Source organism: Cyanistes caeruleus, chromosome 2 (genome assembly GCF_971803275.1).
Source record: "Cyanistes caeruleus chromosome 2, bCyaCae1.hap1.1, whole genome shotgun sequence".
In the NCBI taxonomy this organism is placed as follows: domain Eukaryota; kingdom Metazoa; phylum Chordata; class Aves; order Passeriformes; family Paridae; genus Cyanistes; species Cyanistes caeruleus.
Genome location: NC_141702.1, coordinates 97,933,460 through 97,951,567, shown reverse-complemented (window position 1 = coordinate 97,951,567; position 18,108 = coordinate 97,933,460). Strand labels below are relative to the sequence as shown.

General features: G+C 43.2%; 1 protein-coding gene across 1 annotated transcript; it reads left to right on the top strand.

Moving 5' to 3' along the window:
* Positions 1–490: 490 nt before the first annotated feature.
* SLC30A1 (solute carrier family 30 member 1) lies at positions 491–10,656 on the top strand. The gene is made up of 2 exons (XM_023922811.2): positions 491–1,254; positions 4,662–10,656. The coding sequence occupies exons 1-2, from the start codon at positions 621–623 to the stop codon at positions 5,570–5,572; spliced, it is 1,545 nt and encodes a 514-aa protein (XP_023778579.2). The 5' UTR covers positions 491–620; the 3' UTR covers positions 5,573–10,656.
* Positions 10,657–18,108: the final 7,452 nt, after the last annotated feature.

The following is an 18,108-nucleotide window of genomic DNA, read 5'->3' as shown; positions in this document are numbered from 1 at the left end:
CCCGAAATCCCCGCTCAGGACGCGTGACGTCACAGCGCCCCTCACGCCGGGCCCGGCCCCGCCCCCGCGGCCCGCAGGGGGAGCCCCGCCCCCGGGCGCGCGAGATGGGTCGGGGCCGTGTGAAGCGCACCTTTTGCACGAGTCCCGCTCGCCGCGGGCGGGGCCTGCGGAGGCGGGGCGGGAGGAGAAAGCCGGCGGGATGAGCCAATGGGAGCCCGTCGTTCCCCGGCGCGTCACGCGTGGCCCCGCCCACCTCCCGTTTCAGACGCGGGCGGGCGGAACGGGGCGGCCGCGGCTCGCTGGGCGTTACCGGGCGGGGGCGGGGCCCCGCTGTCGCGAGGGCGCGCGGACCAATGGCGACCGGGGCCGGGCGCGGGGGCGGGAGGGCACGGCCGGGCGGGCAGGGCGCGCCGGCCAATGGGGCGCGGGTGGGGGCGTGGCCGAGGCGGCGCTCGGGTTCCGTGTGAAAAGAGTGAGGGGGCTCGGGTGCAAAGTTTGCTCGCCCGGCGCCTGCGGAAGGAGCGGCGGCGGCGCGGGGGGAGCGGAGCGGAGCGGCCGCCCGAGAGCTCGGGGCTCCGACCGCCCGCCGCGCTCCTCGCGCCCCCGCCGGGGCAGCCGCGATGTGCGGGGGGATGGCGGCGCACGGTCCGGGCGGGCCGCGGTGCTGGCAGAACCGGCGGGCGCGGCTGCTGTGCATGCTGGCGCTCACCTTCCTGTTCTTCGTGGTGGAGGTGGCGGTGAGCCGCGTCACGTCGTCGCTGGCCATGCTCTCCGACTCCTTCCACATGCTCTCCGACGTGATGGCCCTGGTCGTGGCGCTTGTGGCCGTGCGCTTCGCCCAGCGCACCCGCGCCACCAAGAAGAACACGTTCGGGTGGGTGCGGGCCGAGGTGATGGGCGCCCTCGTCAACGCCGTGTTCCTCACCGCCCTCTGCTTCACCATCCTGCTGGAGGCCATCGAGCGCTTCACGGAGCCCCACGAGATCCAGCAGCCTCTGGTGGTCATCGCCGTGGGGGTGGCGGGGCTCATCATCAACCTGCTGGGGCTCTGCCTCTTCAATCACCACGGCGTCGGGGGCCACGGGCACGCCCACGGCCACGGGCACTCGCACGGCGGCCGGCAGCAGCAACCCCGCGGCGGCCCCAAGCCCGAGCAGCCGCCCGGGGACGGGGAGGCTGCGCTGCACCGCGAGGAGACCAGCACCTTGGTGGAGAACTGCAGCAGCTCCAACGGAGTCAACCAGGAGAAGCTGGGTAAGCCCCGCGGCGAAGCGCCGCTGCCCCATCCACACGTAGAAAAGCGGGAGGGATCCTTTTCCCGAGTAGGACGGTGGCCGTCCCGGCCCCACCTGCTGCGGGCTCTGTAAGGGTTCTGTGGGGACCATCTGTCCCCACTCCTGGGAAAGAGGAGAGAAACTTTCTTAGCAGCTCTTGGGGCACATGGCTGTCGCACCTCTTCCTCACGCCTTTCCTTCGGATGCTCTAAGCTGCATGTTTGTTTTGCAGACAGGTCAGAATGTAAAAGAATGTAAAATAAAGCAGTTTGCCCTGGGAAAAAAGTTGGTTCTGCAAGGGAAGGCACATGACAAGCGTTTCTTGCCTAGCGACACGAGCTGTCACAAGACGCTCTTCTAATGCCATCCGACCTGGCTGCACATCAAATGGAGCATGGCTCAGTGCCTCGGTCCCGGCAGCTGGATTGCTCCATTGGGTCAGTTACCGACTACCTGGGAAGCTACTCTCCATCTAAACCACACGTACTGAAGTCTGTTCCACTGCCATAACGTTGTGCTTCTTCATAGCATCGGTATTAAATAGGAGGAAGTCTTGGAAATTGCCAGTCAGAACGGTGGAAGCCGGAATGTGGAGCATGCTGGTGTCAGGGCGCACGTGTGGTGTCTTGGAATAATTTTTCTTTAGCTTTCTAAAGCATGTGCCTTCCCACTCACCTGCACACAGACATGTGTTTAAAATCTTCCCTTCCCAGTTGTGGTTAAACGGTTTCATGGATAGGAGTTTTTGGGTTCATTAAAAATGAATCCAGAAGCCTGGATAGTTCATTCGAAGCCTAGTATTGCGTGCTAGTGGAGTGAAAGGTGTGCGTGATTGCCACTTCTCTGTTCCTAGGGAGTCCTTGTCGCTAGAAGGAATGGACTTCAGGCTTTGGAACCAATTGCTCTCCTTCAGTTTCAGGGCGACTTCAGCAGACCATTGTTGTAGCTTAAAGGGAGTTTTAATTGATCGGGGTGAACTTTGCTACAGTTTCAGGTTTTCTGTGGTCAGAGGTTCCAATACACATTTGAGAAACTTAGTTTCTGCTTCTCGTACTCCATGCTGGCTTTGGAAAGACAAGTTTTTCAAGAGAATAGGAAAGTTCCTCTGAATATACTACACCATTTTCTTGACCACATAATAAGCTCTTAATGTTGGTTTAATTCCAACAAAGGTATCCTAATAATTAGTTTCAAACAGTGTAAAATTCTCTTAATCCTTGGTGTCATGCATACCTTGGCTTGGGAGTTATTATTTAATGGCGAAAAGTTGTGCTTTTAGCCAAATTTTGGACTAGTTAGACCCAAAGGTTATAGCATAGATTAAAATGCATATTGTTGTGAGCTAACTTGTCTGGAATGTCTCATGGATGTGCTTCTGGCAACAACAAATAATTTGTTGTGGGTATTTAGATGGTAATAGGGCATAATTTTGGTCACAGTGAAACTTTGAATTAAGTTTGTATTTCCTTCTGTGCCCTATCATGATTATGTAATGGATGGAGCTATTCATAGTTTGCCTATGGAAAAGTTACAGGTAAAGGTGATTTGAGGCTTGGGAGAAATATGTAAGATGTGTAGAGATGGAGACAAGGGTGGTCCTGTGCCTTCATTAGAAATGGCAGAGTGGGGTAGCCCTGATTTCCTAAGGTGGAAGTGAAAAGGAGGCATAGCTTTAGGGGCTAGTCCTGCACAGGCATTTCTGTGCATGCACTTCATGTAAAATAATCAGTTTTTTGGTACATTTTAATGAGCATATTTCAAATGGACATGTTTTAACCATTTGTCATTAAAAAAACGTTCAAAAGCTTTCTGGAACTATGTTTCCTGTTACCCACTCTTACAGATATCTGTACTGACTTTTCAGATCTCCATTATTCCAAATATTTGGTACAAAGTAGAGCGTTCCTCTTTCCTTGCTCTCATGATGGACCTTGAGGTCTGAACTCTGTAACCTGACATATTTCCCTCTAATGTATTTAATTCTCTGGAAAGTTACAGGTCCCATGCTCCATAACTCTTAGAGGTAGTGTGGAAAATGTAGCTGGAGCTTCAGGGCAGAAGCGTACTGGATGAGGTAATGAGCTGGGGCTTGGAAATCAGCCTTGGTAGGAGCCCACTTCTCCTTCAGAGAGGAGAGGACTTGTGCCACTCTGCAATTGCAGAATTGCAGCCACGAGGGCAGAACAGCAGAAGCTGCACGTCTTATTAACGTGTTAATGTTTACAAAGCTCTGAACTCAATAACCTCAGAAGCAGTAAGAGCTCCTTGTTTCAGTTTGTCAGGCCAGGGGCCAGTGCCTGTTACTTGCTTTAGCACTGGAAGTATCCAAAGAAGAACTTCTGAAGAAAAACAGGAGGTTAATCATGTACAGTTCTCTTCAATTTGAACATTGGAAGATGATTTTCTTTCAGAAAGGATTCTTCTTTGTAATGATGTGTGTCTTTATTCCCATGCAGCTGGTTAGCTGTGTTGAAGTGGTAAATATTGCAGATAATTGTGACAAAGGAGGGCACTAAAATGTTAATTTATGCACAGTCCATGACATATGACTATGGACATCAGAAGCTGTATGTCACTCAACAGCTATATGTCACTTGCATTAAAATTATAATTTTACTATTTATTTATTTTTAAATATAAATAACAGTAGTTCATATCCTCAGAGAATTTCAATGATAACTTACGCTGCCCCATAGTCAATTCTGCTGGTAAATTCTGCCTTTCAGACCCAAAATTTCAGTTGATTGTATCTCATGGTCATGCTAACTCCATGCACCATCTTGGAAGAACTACCTTTTCCTTGAATTCACAAGCCTCTTGAAAAGGCTTTGGTAAACCTGAAAAGAAGCTTCTACACAGCTGTATTCATACAGCTTTTGAACTTCTAGCTTCAAATTTTAATATGAAATAGCAATGCAGTCCTATGGTTAAAGAGAGATTTTAGCAATCAGTCAGTTTATCAGTGTTTCAAAAGAAGGAGCAAATGTAACTAACTGAGCTACTTAAACCAACTTTTTTACATATCCTCTGCAATTCTGCATTTAGTTTTAAGAAACAAGCAGTGAATAGGCTTGGTTAATGGTTAAACAGCTGGAAAAGGTGAAAGTAGTTTGTCAGTAGAGTAAGTTAGAATGTAGTCATCTTCATTCTTTGCCACTGCACATCTTTAATCTCCATGTAGAAACAGTTGCCTTCTAGATTATTTAGATCAGTTATTGGGAAAACTGAATTTTCCTCAGCCAGAGAAGATGTTGCTAAGTGTGTGGGTTGAGTTGCTTTTCGGTTTCATACTCAGCGTGCCATGATTACCGTTGGATATGATTTTATAAGGAACTACAGTAACATGTATTATAGCTCATGCCTAATCGTTTCATTGTTTTTTGTCAGGTGATATGAAAGATGACATGAGTGACGTTCAAGTAAATGGGAATGCTGGCCATTATCCTATGGATGAAGAGGAAGTTGAAGAAGACTCTAGTGCACAGCTTAACATGCGTGGAGTTTTTCTGCATGTTTTTGGAGATGCCTTAGGTTCAGTCATTGTGGTAGTAAATGCCTTACTCTTTTATGGCTTGTGGAATCCGTGCCCTGAAGATGGGCCTTGCTTTAATCCATGCGTCAATAATCATTGCATGGAAAATGCTACTTTATCCCAAGCACTTGGCAGAGCTAACAAATCTGAGCAAGAGAGCATTACGGTGGCTGGTCCTTGCTGGTTGTTATATTTAGATCCTGTCCTCTGTTTGATTATGGTCTGTATACTCCTTTACACAACTTACCCGTTACTTAGGGAGTCAGCCCTCATCCTTCTACAGACTGTTCCCAAACAAATCGATGTCCATTCTTTGAACTCAAAGTTACGTACCCTCGAAGGAGTCGAAGCAATCCACGAGTTACACATTTGGCAGCTAGCAGGCAGTAGGATCATTGGCACTGCTCACATCAAGTGTCCTGACCCTTCCACATACATGATGGTGGCCAAGCGCATCAAAGAGATCTTTCATGATGAAGGGATTCATGCAACTACCATTCAGCCTGAGTTTGCCAGCGTTGGCTCTGAGTCAGGGAGAGGGAAATGTGAGTTGCCTTGCAGGACTCAATGTGCTTTGAAGCAGTGTTGCGGAACAGGAGAAGACAGTACTGCAAAGAAGACAGAAAAATCCTCGTCACTTAGTATTTCTTGTTCAGAAGTTGTCATTGAATTTCCGAAAACGAGGAGGACTAAGTCGGAGAGCATCCCTTCAGTGAAGCTGGAGGCGAACACCGATCAAAATGAGCAGTTTGAGTCATCTTTGTAACTCCCTGAAGGGTGCTACCTGAGTTGTGGAGACTTTGTCAACAGCTGTGTTGCAAGAGGAAGAGACAGACGTTTGAGATGCAATTTTGCCAAACAGTGTAATTGCTGAAGTCCTTGTTCTTGTCATATTGCTAAATATAGAATGCTTGTTTTAAAGAATATAATGTCACTGTCATGATAAAATGTGTTTGTGTTGACTTTGTTTGACTGAGACAGACAGAAAGTGCACCCATGCTGTAACACTTCAGAAAACCAGTTTCAGCATGTCAGCAGAGACACTTTTTGCTGTGCTTTAGATTAAGATACTTTTTTTCCAGTGAAAAGGTATTTGAGGGATAAGCAAGTAGGAACTCAATTTGTGTTACAGATTTCTTGGACCTACTTTTTCCTTTAATATTTGATTTGTAGATACCTTAATATATTGTTTATTTAGAAGCCCTAAGAAAACCAAAGTTCATAGAACATTTTAAAAAATATAACTACTAAAAACTGGAAACCACTTTGCAGTTTCACATATTTTTCTTAAAGCTATGTAATAATAATAAAAAATGTGAAGGCTTTTCTAGTGAATTTATTGCACAGCATATTTTAAAGACAACATCATGTGATTGCCAGAAATTGTCCCCTCTTCTTCTGGTAGGGTAGCAAGGTAAGTAAGGTAGCAAGGTAATTGAAAACAACAGATGTGAAAGGGTTTATTTTCTGTCAGAATGGCAGTTCAGGCTACTCTGTACTGCTCTGTGATCAAGACATGAGACTGGTCGATAAGGTAACACAGACTTTTACATTTTATGGATTTTCTGCTGTTTTCCCTTACTTCCAAGTTCTGTCTGGTGATGAAAGTCTTTGAGGTTTAAAGAACCCTTGACTCAACAGTGCTATGAACAAATACTTAGCTGATGCTGAGTTTACTAAGATAAAATAATTTGTTCTGTCAGTAAGCACTCTGTTGGGGAAGGTCTGCCAAGCACCGACAGTGTAACTCCTGCTTTCAAGCACAGACAGCAGCTCCCCAACAGGTAATGTAAAGGTGCATTTTCCTTCTAGCTGAGTGTGTCTGTAAACACTTGCAGTGATTTCAGTCCTGGTCCCCCACTGTGTCCTCAGAAGCCCTCCACTGACTTTTGAGGAAGTGGTGCAGGGAGTAAGATTTCATTCACTGTATTTCACTCTTTGAGATGTTTATGTATCACATAATTTCACTTACTCAGTATCTGAATCGATGGTTTAAAATCTTGACTCAGTTAATTGACAACTGGCTCTAAAGAAGCTGTTACAGTGTGCTGCCAATTTACATTTTAGGAAAGGAGAAACTGCGCTGTGGACTCTGAATTTGGCAGAGATGAGATGAGAGTTGAAAGATAAAACACCAGAAATCTAATCTAAAACCCTGGCCCTTTTGATCCACTCTCACGTTATGAACGGGAACTAATGTCTTGTGATTAACGGATTGCTCTAGTGTGCAAAACTGGAAAACAACTCAGATCTTCCATTCTTTGCTCTATGACTCTGGACATGATAAACACTTTGCCTCAGTTTCCCTGTCTTCAAATGGGGATAATACCTACCTCACAGGGGTGTTGTGAGGCTTAAATATTGTGTGAAGAGCTCTGAGATATGTCACTGGAAGGCACTGGAAAGAGGATGAGCTACTAGATTACCTGGCATTTACTACTTCTACAAATGTATTGCAATACCTAGGCACAACCAGAGGGAACTGAGGATAGTTTTGGCCTTATGAAATTCTTTGATGCTGTGGTTTTCAGGTTTTTAACAGTATTTAAATATAGATTTTTTTAAAAAGAATGTTTTGTTAGTGAAGGGAATGTAGCTTTGCCTCCAGATACAGAACACTTCCCTAGTTTGCATTTCTAATTTGTGTCTTGCATCATAATTACTCCTAAATAGTACAAAAAACAGTCCTGCTGCTCATCAGACTCGGATTGGCCCAAGTCACGTCAGTGGTTCTTACCCAAGCTCTCAGCAAAGCATTGCAGTCAACTCTCGATTATCCATGGGTGGATCACCAGTGGTGTGCATTAACTGTGCAGTCTGTGGAGCCAAGACCAGCCCCCTGTCTCATGCCATGCTCTGGCCAAGTGCTGTGTGCCAAAGCACGGGCAAGGTGGAGGTGCTGGCTCCGCTTCCAGGGAGCCCCATCACAGGCTGCGTAGTCGGGGCAGCACAGCACTGCCCAGGGGTTTTGCCTCTTGGCTGCTCAGACGCGTTCGCGGGAAGCTGTGGGCTGTGGATGGGTGGGATCGGCTTTGTGCTGGCTTGGGATGTTGGTGTTTTGCAGCAACCAGCATTACTCACCTTTTTCTGTGTATATGCTTGTTGTATAGTCTCATAAACTAACTTAAATGTGTTAATATAGTATTTATATATGCTTTTGTTTTTCTGAATTATCTTAACTCTTTTTTCTGTTACCTGTATATGATCTAGAGTTGACTGTTAAATGAGATCTTGTATGAGACTGCGTTTGCCGAGTATGCTACCACAGCTATTATACTACAGAGTATTAACCAAGTAAATTTTGAAATGAATGAAGTACTATTTTTTTTTTTAAATGTATATCCTTGCTTTCTATGGTAAACTTTGACTAATTATTTTCATCACTAGTTTAAAATTCATCTTAATTGTTAGTATGAATTGTTGAGGTTCTGCCATATATCACTAACGTACCATAGAACTACTGTTCTTTAGTTTACTTTAAAAAATACCAACAAATCAAACCATGGTAGCACTGAGAGGTCTCATTGACTTCTCTCCTGTTGCTCTTATAAAAAGAGGACAACTAGTAAGTCATAACACTTACCATCATTGGTTAATAGTCTCAGTAAATGCATCTGAGTAGAGGGAGTTGTAGTCACTAATTCCATTTTGAACTATTTAATTTTTTTTTATTTTTTTTTTTGTGCCAGAAGTCATATTTTTCTATTTCTGTGTCCATTGCAGGCAATGGCTAGCTAAAAAGACAAAAAGCTCTCCCCCTCATTATTTTAAGTATCAGGACAGGATGCAGAGGTGACAGTGATGATGGTGATGATGATGATGGGGGCAGAAGGGGGAGTTGTATGGCCTCTCTGTCATGTGCCCTGTTGCACGTGCAGCACCAGCTGGTGTTTCCAGGGCCCTTTAGTCTCCTTAGCCCTTGATGGTAAACTCCCTGAAAGCATAGAGTGAGGTCAAGGGGGTGGCTGTGCAGCAGCAGGAACACAATTTCTCCATTCTGGCTGTAGGAGACCTGACTGTAGCCTGCTAGCTTGTGAAATAGCTCAATTTTTTTTTTTTTTTTTTTAAGTTGACCTGTCTGGAGTTACACAGACTTGATTTGTTCTGAAGATCACAGTTTAAAAATACTGAGAGCATTCAAAAGCACTGCACAGTCTCTCTTTATTTTACTTTATTTTTTTTTCCACAAAGCATGAAACTAGTGAATCTCATGTAAGTGAACACTGCAGTGGTAGGGAGCTAATTGTGTTGTGTATCACATTCCTGAATTTTTAAAATAAAAACAATTATGGAACACTGATTTTAAGGAAAAACAATTTTGTACTTCAGCATATAGATTGTTTAGGCTTCTGATTAAATGTGTCAGAGATGTATCAAAAATCACTGGATGAAATATTTTACCCTTACTATGTCTCATCCAGGAACATGCTATTTTAGAATCACTTCCTAGATTATATCTGCACCTAAGGTGCAGTGCAGAACTAATTCAGACACTCAGTGGGCTAGCCACAGTACCATTAGTCTTCCTTTTTAGCAGAGTAAATTGTTTTTGTGGAACCCCGAATAATTGTAGCTCAATTGCTTTCAACACTCAGTGTGGGCTTTGGTAATATCTGTAGTTGCCACATCGCCGTGTGTGGTATGGACATACACAGAGTTATGTAAAAGAACCAGCCCCAACTTGTGACTCCCCAAAAGTCATGGCAAGGGCTTACTCCTGAAAATTTCTGTATTCTTAAATAGTTTCATCAGGCTGACGAGTACTTACTTGCATGCCAGGAATTACTTGTGGGAGTGAGTCCAAAGCTTCTGCCAATGTGGCCTGGCTTTTAAAGAAAAAAAGTACCTAGATTTTATGGATGAATTAAAATCAGGACTTCTATGGTGTCTCTAAATTTGCTGCAGAAATACTGTCAGTTTGGTATAATTCCAGGATTTATTCCCTTTCCCCATTCTCTAAAAAGAAAGGGAGAAAAGCCCACTGAGTGTCCTAAGACTTGTTAACAAGTTTAGCAAAACTGACATTGCTGTTAGCTTCTGAAATCAGGCCATCTGAATTTATTAAAAACTGCCTGGTGGAGTTTGGGGAGAAGGGATAAAGATTCTTGCCATTTTCCTTCCCCTGCCCCCTGCTTTGACTGCACTTTCTAATCTCTTCAGCTATGGAGAGACCAGGGGAGATGGAGGGGGTGAATTTTGTAACTAGATGTTCTGAGTTCCATGTGGAGGGAATGGGAAATACTGCTAACTATATTTAAAAGCATATAAATATGCTCTGACTATTTTAGTTCCATAGCATAGCATCAGTTACACCCTTTTTAGGTATGCATTTAAGTGGTTCAGGTCCACAGTATCTTTGGCTTTTCCTTTCTCTGCTAGACAGAAAAAGGTGGATGCTCCATTTGCCTGAGCTAAAGCCAGAGTTGACAATTTTCCAAATCAAACGTAGCTTTGCTGATAACAGAAGGTCTGATTATTCCCTGTGACCTTTGCTTTGTGTGGTTAGCTGCCTGTGAGGTACAGCACCATGTTTTAGCAGGCTCACATTTATATTTTTTGCACTCACCGTGTTGTCTAACTAGTTGAAAAGCAAAACCACAAAGCTGAAAAATATCTTTCATCTGTATGTCTCCAAAAAGCACATGGGATTAATTTGGCTTCTTTTTTTTTTCATGTCCTGGATCCTGTTTCTGAACAATGTTAAAATATAATTGGCATAGCTTGTTCATTGATGATATTTCTTTTTGCCTTCTTTTAAAATAAAGAATAATGTTCTTTTTTGTTCTTTTTGTTTGTTTGTTTTTAAGTATTAAAATGCTGAGAAAATAAATGGAGCTCTTGACTATCAAATACATTTAGTTGGGATTTCTTTCTCAGATCAGCTCCCAGGAAGGAATCTAACTAGTAGAAATGCATATTCACCACCTCCCAGAACATCTAAAAGAGATAAAAAGACCACAAATAGAGGAGGTGGAGATTAGTAAGTGGGTTTTAAAGTCCTGGCCTCCAACTGTCTGGGTTCTAGGTCCAATTAAAAGAAGAGTTGCTCAGTTCTAGTATCATGAAGAGTTAATTATGCAAAAGGTATTTTTTTATCTCAAAGGAAAACAGCTTTTGAAGAGAATAAAATCTTCTTGACCTGTTAATTTGCTGTGGTTAAATATCTGACATAAGGGTCAATAAGGTAGGCTTCCTAAGAGGACTCTGTACTGTTCTTTCAATGTCTTTGGAAGAAAGCTGCTTTAGAGCAGAAGATGCTTTGGTGCTTTTCAGCTTCATTTGTTTCAATTCAGAAACACTGCAGTTTGCCCAGGTTTTTTTGGGAGGAAAGGACTGACTGCAGTTGCCAGCACTAGTACTGAGAAGGGCAGGATGGTGAGCAGTACCTGTCTTGAACTGTTAATAAGCTTGCAGTGATGAATTCATTTTGGAGCCCTTCAGCAGCTTCTTTTTCTGCTTCAAGAGGGAAAAGTGATTCCACATTATTAGTTATATGTGCAGAAGGGTATGTCTGGTTGTGCTGTAAAGCACTGCATGTGAGCTTGGATGTTGCCATTTTCCAAAGCTGCTTCTACCTCTTCATGAAAAGATGAGATTTGAACTTACTATGAACATCCTTTATGAGACATGCTGGTGTGGGAATTTTAAATTAGCAGGAAGGGAAGCTTCAGGTCTATAGCTTACTTTTGCTAAATGTACCTTCCCCAAAGTCATTCCTAGACCTCCTACCGCAGATAGCTGCCTGACCACAAGGACCAGAGCCAGCTCCCAGAACAACTCCTTGCTGCTTTTCCATTGGAGGAGCTGATGCCACAGGAGAAGGGTAGGATGGGAGTGTCTGACTCCATGAAGACAAGCACTTTCAGCAGGCACATTCTCAGGCTGATCTGTGCTAGCATCCCAAGCCTGGCATGAAAGTCTTGCCACTGAAACTTTGGCTAGCATTTATATATATTTGTGGTTTGGTTTGTCCGTTTGGGTTTTTGGTTTCTGGGGGGTTTTTTTGTTTGTTTTGTTTTTTTTAATTTGTTGTTGTTGTTTTTTTTCTTCTGACAATCAACACAAACCTTAAAGTATTGCTGAGACCAAATGGCAATCCCCACCCCCCTTCACCCAAGCTCTGTTTCTAGTTACAGCATTGGTTGGCTTCCCAGCGTTTCCCTCCTGCACCAGCTCCTGCAGCTAAGAATAGCCTTGGTGATGCTGCGGAACAGGATGTGCAACCTGCTGGGCTTCCTGCATTTGTGCTCGTGTTGCTGGCCTGGGCTGAAGCCTGTCCTTACCTTTGCCTGGACTCACTGGGTGAATTTGTTAGATTTAATTACTTGGATAGGGTTTGCCCACACTCGTTCCAGTTGCATTCTGTGCTATAGGCATTTTGCAGTGTAGGTAAGACCTCAGCTGAGGGAAATATTTACTTGCTGCCAGTCTTCTGTGCTTCAGAGTGTGTCTGCTGAGTGTAAGTGGATGCTGCTGGTCTGCTGCAGACCTGGATTCAAGCTTCGCTGCTTGGTTTGATGTTACCATGTGATCCCTGTAGCTGAGGATGCAGCGAGTACAGCACAGGCAGTCTGCAGGTAACTGGGTCAGTGTTGCTTACCTGAGCTAGGTGCTCATACTCTAGTTAAGGAGTGAACAACACTCCCACAGGTAAATGCTGCACATGTTGCTATACCCTCAAGATTTTTTCATTAGGCAGCACAGACTGGAGACTCAGTCCATTGTTTTATCCTGTGCTGCCTTGGGCTCTCCCCCAGTCAGTTTCAGACGAGTACATTTTTCCTTGAGAAAAGGATTATGTGAATTAGCAAAATTTGGGTGATGATTTTCACTTGTATTTTTGTGGGCATGTGGGAAGGTTCTGACCCAAATGCATGGGGTTGATTCTGCATGCTTCCAGCTGAGTGTTAGGAGGGGTTGAACTTAAGTACTGGGTAAAATCTAGGCTCAAGTATTTTGTCTTAAATATCCATACTGGCACAGGTCTTAGACTTGTGTGTTATGCTAGTTTGAAGTGATTTTCACTTCACATTGCTGTTCAAAAAGAAAAAAGGAAAGAACTTTGTTTAATTATCACAAGAATTATTACCCAGCCTTAGTAGGTGTGTTTCCAGTTCGTTGAAAACCTCCCTGCATGCAGCAGCATCTCAGTAGAGACACTGACGAGTTAGTCGGCAAGTTATTGCTAAAAAGGAGGTGTTTGGTACATATGCTTGAGCTTGGAAGTGGAATGACACTTGGCACCATAATGTCCCAGTTATCTTTTTCTGAAGGAGTAGGAAAACTGCAGAACTAAATATTGAGTCAAGCTGCGTGGGCAGAGCTCCTGTGTCAGAGCTGCGCTGATGTCACAGCCGCAGCGTGATATCACGGGCCGTATGTGAAAAGCCCAGAGCATCACCCAAGCTCTTGTGTGTTATTGAAAACCTCAGTAACTTTTACTGAAAACTTGCATGGTTTTTTTTCCCCTTTTTCCTATCCCTTAATGCTGAGAAGTTTAGCCACGCAGCTAAGGTGAGTGTGTAGCTCAACTGCCTTGCAACACTGTGTGCTGCTCTGAAAAAAAAGGTGCCATTGAACCCGGAGTATGAAGGGCACTGCACTTGATGTGCCCTTTCTAAAAGTATCTACAAAAAACAAGGTAATGTCAAAACAATGTTTCTCTGCTGAAAGCTGGTGAGATACTCAAGTCTACAGCTTCTGCAGAAGCTTTTTTTCTGTGATGCTCTTATTTGCTGTCCTCTTCCCAGAGAGTTATCTGAGTTACTATTACTGCATGTGCATGAAATAATTCATGTGTCATAGAAGAACAGTGGGGCAGACCGAAGTTCTTTAGATGGATTCTTTAAGAACAGAAAATCTGATCTACAAGATTTTTGCCAAAACTCCTTTTATCTCGGATAGTATCAAAAAGGCAGGTCACTTCTCCCGTGGTGGTCACTCTGGTTAGTAGAAAGCAAATGAAATTATGGCATCAATGGAGAAAAATGAGCAATGGAATGTGTCTGGGTTTTGATTTTGGAATGGTTATATTTTCCCCCTCCTGCAGCTGGTTTAATGAGGGTAATGGTTTTCTTTAGTTTTCCTCTATAGCTCTGCAGTGCTTAACAGCTTGTTACTGAGGGACCTACACACTTGGGAGTCCATGGAAATCCAAGTTAGTGAAAGACGTGGAAAAACATGTTTAAACAGATCACAGCTGAAGCTGAGAACTTAATCTTTCTGTGACAGAAGGTAGCCAGCGCAGCCTCAGCTGTTCCATCAGGAAAGGTTAGTGTGAAGTACCAAGCTTAACTCACTGCTGGAGAAATGGGATAGAAAATCAGGTAACAGCAGTTTAGTTTCACACCTGAGCATATGAGAAGTAGCCTCTCTCTGCAAGAGACTGCAGCTTGGCAAAAATAATGTCTTTGCATGGGGGTTTGTTGCTGGCAGTGGCAAAAGTCCTGATAGAGCAGTATTTCTCCAAATGACTTCAGGTAAAAGTCAAATATGGAGAGTTCTTATGCAACATGAGCGTTCCCCTTTCGAAACAGTGGTTTGGAGAGAAAAAGTCATTGGTCTGGGTCTAGGACAAAAGTTAAACAAGATAAACAAGGATGGACTGCTGCCATCTTCCCCTTCCCCTTTATCTCTAAACCTTAACCTTAAACTGCAAGTTTGAGGTTAATGCAGTGCAGTGTGTCTGCAACTGCTGAAACCAGCTATGTTTTAATAGATCTTATTTATTTTGATGATGATGAAGGTCTGAAAGTTCCTCTAGGTAACAGAAATATTTCTATGCTTTTAAAGTTGAAATGAAAATATTTTCTAATACTACTAAGAATATTTTCAAATTAAATAATTAATTCTCCTGATAAAACATTTAATGAATTATATACTTATTTTATGTCCTTGTTTCTAATCCACAGAACATAGAAATAAGCTTTATTTTTAAAAACCTGTCTAATTTTTGCTAACATATGATTTTTCTTTAACATCAGCTAAAAAGAGAGGAAGTGTCAGTTCATAAAATGTGGAGCTAACCACAGAATTTCGGTAGCAGGTCACTCACCACTAACAAGTACTTCAGCACTTTGCAGGGCTCTGAGTAGCCACAGAATGTGCTGTGGACAGGGTCCACAGCAATAAATTAGGATGGAAGAATGTTTTCTTGAACTTTACAAAGAGGAAGCTGCTTTAGTGATACATAAAAAAATGTATCTGTTCCTAAGTTGGATTTTGGCTTGTACTATACATAGTACATATACATACTATACATTCTGAAAAACTAATCCTTCAAGATACTGGTGATGTGATGGTGACTTTATTCCATAAATACCAGATTAGATCCTGTCCTATGCACTGATTTATCCAGCCAGTTAAAGTATGGTAGGGAAGGAGTGGAGAGATGATAGATGCAATACTGGACTGTACATCATTCAGCTACTCCTTCCAGTACATGTGAACCTTTTTTTAAATAATGTGAGAGTTTGTTGGGGATTTTACTCAAATGTGACCATCCTACTTCTCAAACAACTTGGTTCTGACAGGAACTTTGTTCTGACAGATTCTTTTTGAAGGGGGATGTCTTAGCTGAATGGGCTTCAGGGTACCTTCCTGTGACAATGACTTTAGGGGCCACATGCTGGCTGGCTGAGCCAGTAACATTGTGCTTTCCTGTGCTCAGTAGGAGTGCAAGACTCTGAACCAAGTTGAGGTGGATGGAGGATATCAAAAACCTGGAAATGTGGAGGAATGTGCTGAAGATAAGGCTACATTAATTCTCAGAACTTTAAGCCTTTGTTAATACAAGTTGAGCTCTTGGGTTTTGATGGGATTTTTTTTTGTTTTGTTTTGTTTTTCAGTTTGTTTGGTTAATTTTTTTTTTTTTTACCGTCTGCATCTGTTACTAACCCCAAACAGAGCCACTCATATGTAGAGGAGGAAAACTTAATATTCATTGAAATTTCACTGAGGTACTTCTTGGTAAGTCCAAGATGTTTACTAAGTAAATTGGATAGAATTTACTAGTGATTGTTACAGTGATAGAATAGATAGTGATTGTTACAGGACCCCTTAGAGCATATTTTCCATCTCACTTTTCATCTCTGATAAGCAGATTATGAATATAAGAGTCTGCCTTGTATTGGGAACTCTGACAGGTGAAATGTGCTCTCTGTTCATAGCACATGCAGGGCCCTGACCTCTCTCATGCTTTTCATCCCTCAAACTCTGCTAGATAATGCTTAAAGAAATATGAAGTGCTTGCTGAGACTCGAAAATGTGACCATGGTAGAACCTGTGGTTCTCTGAGGGGTCTCATTTATCTCCATATGGACTTTGGTTTTCCTGAAAAGCTAAAATTTCAGTTTAAGGATGACCTTGGAAACAGAGGTGTGGGGTGGCTTTTAAAATTCTCAAGAAGCATCCAGCAGGACTACAGCTGTGCTAAGGAAAGAAGCCATCTTCTCTTGGATTGGACTCCAAACTGACCCAACCAGAGGGATGGAGAACAACAGTTTTCCTTGGAGAGGTCTGGATTGCTTCTGGCTGATCCTGGCTGTGCTGCACTGATTTTAGGGCCACAGCACATGGGAGAAGTGAGGACATGATCGCCATCAGCTGGGATGTGCAGGCCAGATAATCTGTGCTCTGAGCATCTCCTATCCAGAGCACCCATCTACCAACAAATGTGTGCACAGCGCTGCCTCTCAACGTTTGAAACTTCTCCTGTCTCTAAAGGAAAGGCCTCCGCATCCACAGCATGTGTGGCATAGGTGTAAAGGGTGCAATGGCCTGGTGGGAATGGCAGCACCAGTGGTGTAACAACTCTGATACTGGGCTGCCACTCCAGTTGTTCTGGGATTAACGCTGTTACTGATCTTAGAACTGTTGAATGAGTCTTGAAACTCCATTTATGCATAAACGACTGCTTAAACCTGGTTATTTCTTGTTTCCTTGTGCATGTGGATTTTCTAGGCTGTCTGCTTTTTCCACAGTAACTTCCGAGCCCTGCTTGGGCAGGGGTTGTCACCTCCCAGCATAGAGGTCATAGATCATAAAGGTAGGTATCCTCCAGGCAGGGCTGCTGGATGCTTTCTAATCTGGCAATTAGGAAAAACACCCACCACGAGAGAGTTTGCAGCGCTTCACTAAATAATTAATAGATATTAAAGTCTCCAGGACTTGGGAATCACACGGATGCTGACTTTCCACCAAATGCTGTATAGTGTTTAGGTAAAAGGTTAAAATTATACCTACTCTAATAGAAATCTATACCTTAACATGGAGGCAGAAAGACAGACAGAATTAGTAGCACTGCTTCCTCCTTTAGCAGGAGTCAAGCTGAGATAGAGAGTTTATAAATATTTTCTTTTTTTGTTTTTTCCTTTCACATGACTTCTTGTTAGAAGGCTGAAAACAGACTTCTGTTAACTTTTGGTTATTAAAATCCAAAGAGCAGTCTGAGAAAGAAATCGGGGCCTGACAACCCAGCAGGGTAATGGGAAACTTAATAAATATCCTGTTGTTATAACATCTGTCATTTTAGCATTAACAAGCTCATGACTTTAGCTGTTGTATGATCCCAGCTCCACTCTGCAGATTAAGGGAAAGGCTGTTAGACCTTTAAAGTAAAAGACTTCTGCCCCACCAGCACGGTAGTTTAACCTCTTGTATCCTGAAGAAGTTTAGCTAAAGCAGGTTGAAAGTGATATAGAGACGGACTCCTGTGGAGGTCAATTAGGAGGCATACAGAAGCAGTTGGACTCAAGGATTTTCCTAATTTTGTTCTCTTTGATGTCCAGAAGAACCAGAAAAAAAAACCACTCCAACCAAGCCCAAAAATATGTGGTGGGGTTTTGTGTTTTTTTGGGTTTTTAATTTGGTCCCACTTTGATTTTCTTAAAAGTTATAGAGAGATTTATTTGGTCACACTTTGATTTTCTTAAAGGTTATAGAGAGGAGATTTAAGAGACTGTCTTATTAAATGAATACACATCACTGCAGCAAAACTGTGGTAGATGTCCATTGCTTGTAAGGCAGTATGTATATGTCAACCACAAACAGAGTGGTATTTTGGTTCATTTAAAACAGGCCTATGTAAGAATCAGAGCAACTGCACAAATACTGAACTCCATACAGCATCTCTCACCACCTGTTTCTGAGATTTCTTTAGCCTGTTGACTCATGTTTTTCTTTTCTGGAAGCTGAAGAAAATGCATGCCATGCTGAAAATGCTCCTGGTTTGGTTTTAATCTTGGACGAAGTTCATCCAGAACAGTTCTATGGTGATAATGTTTCTGACTTCTTTATTTTTTG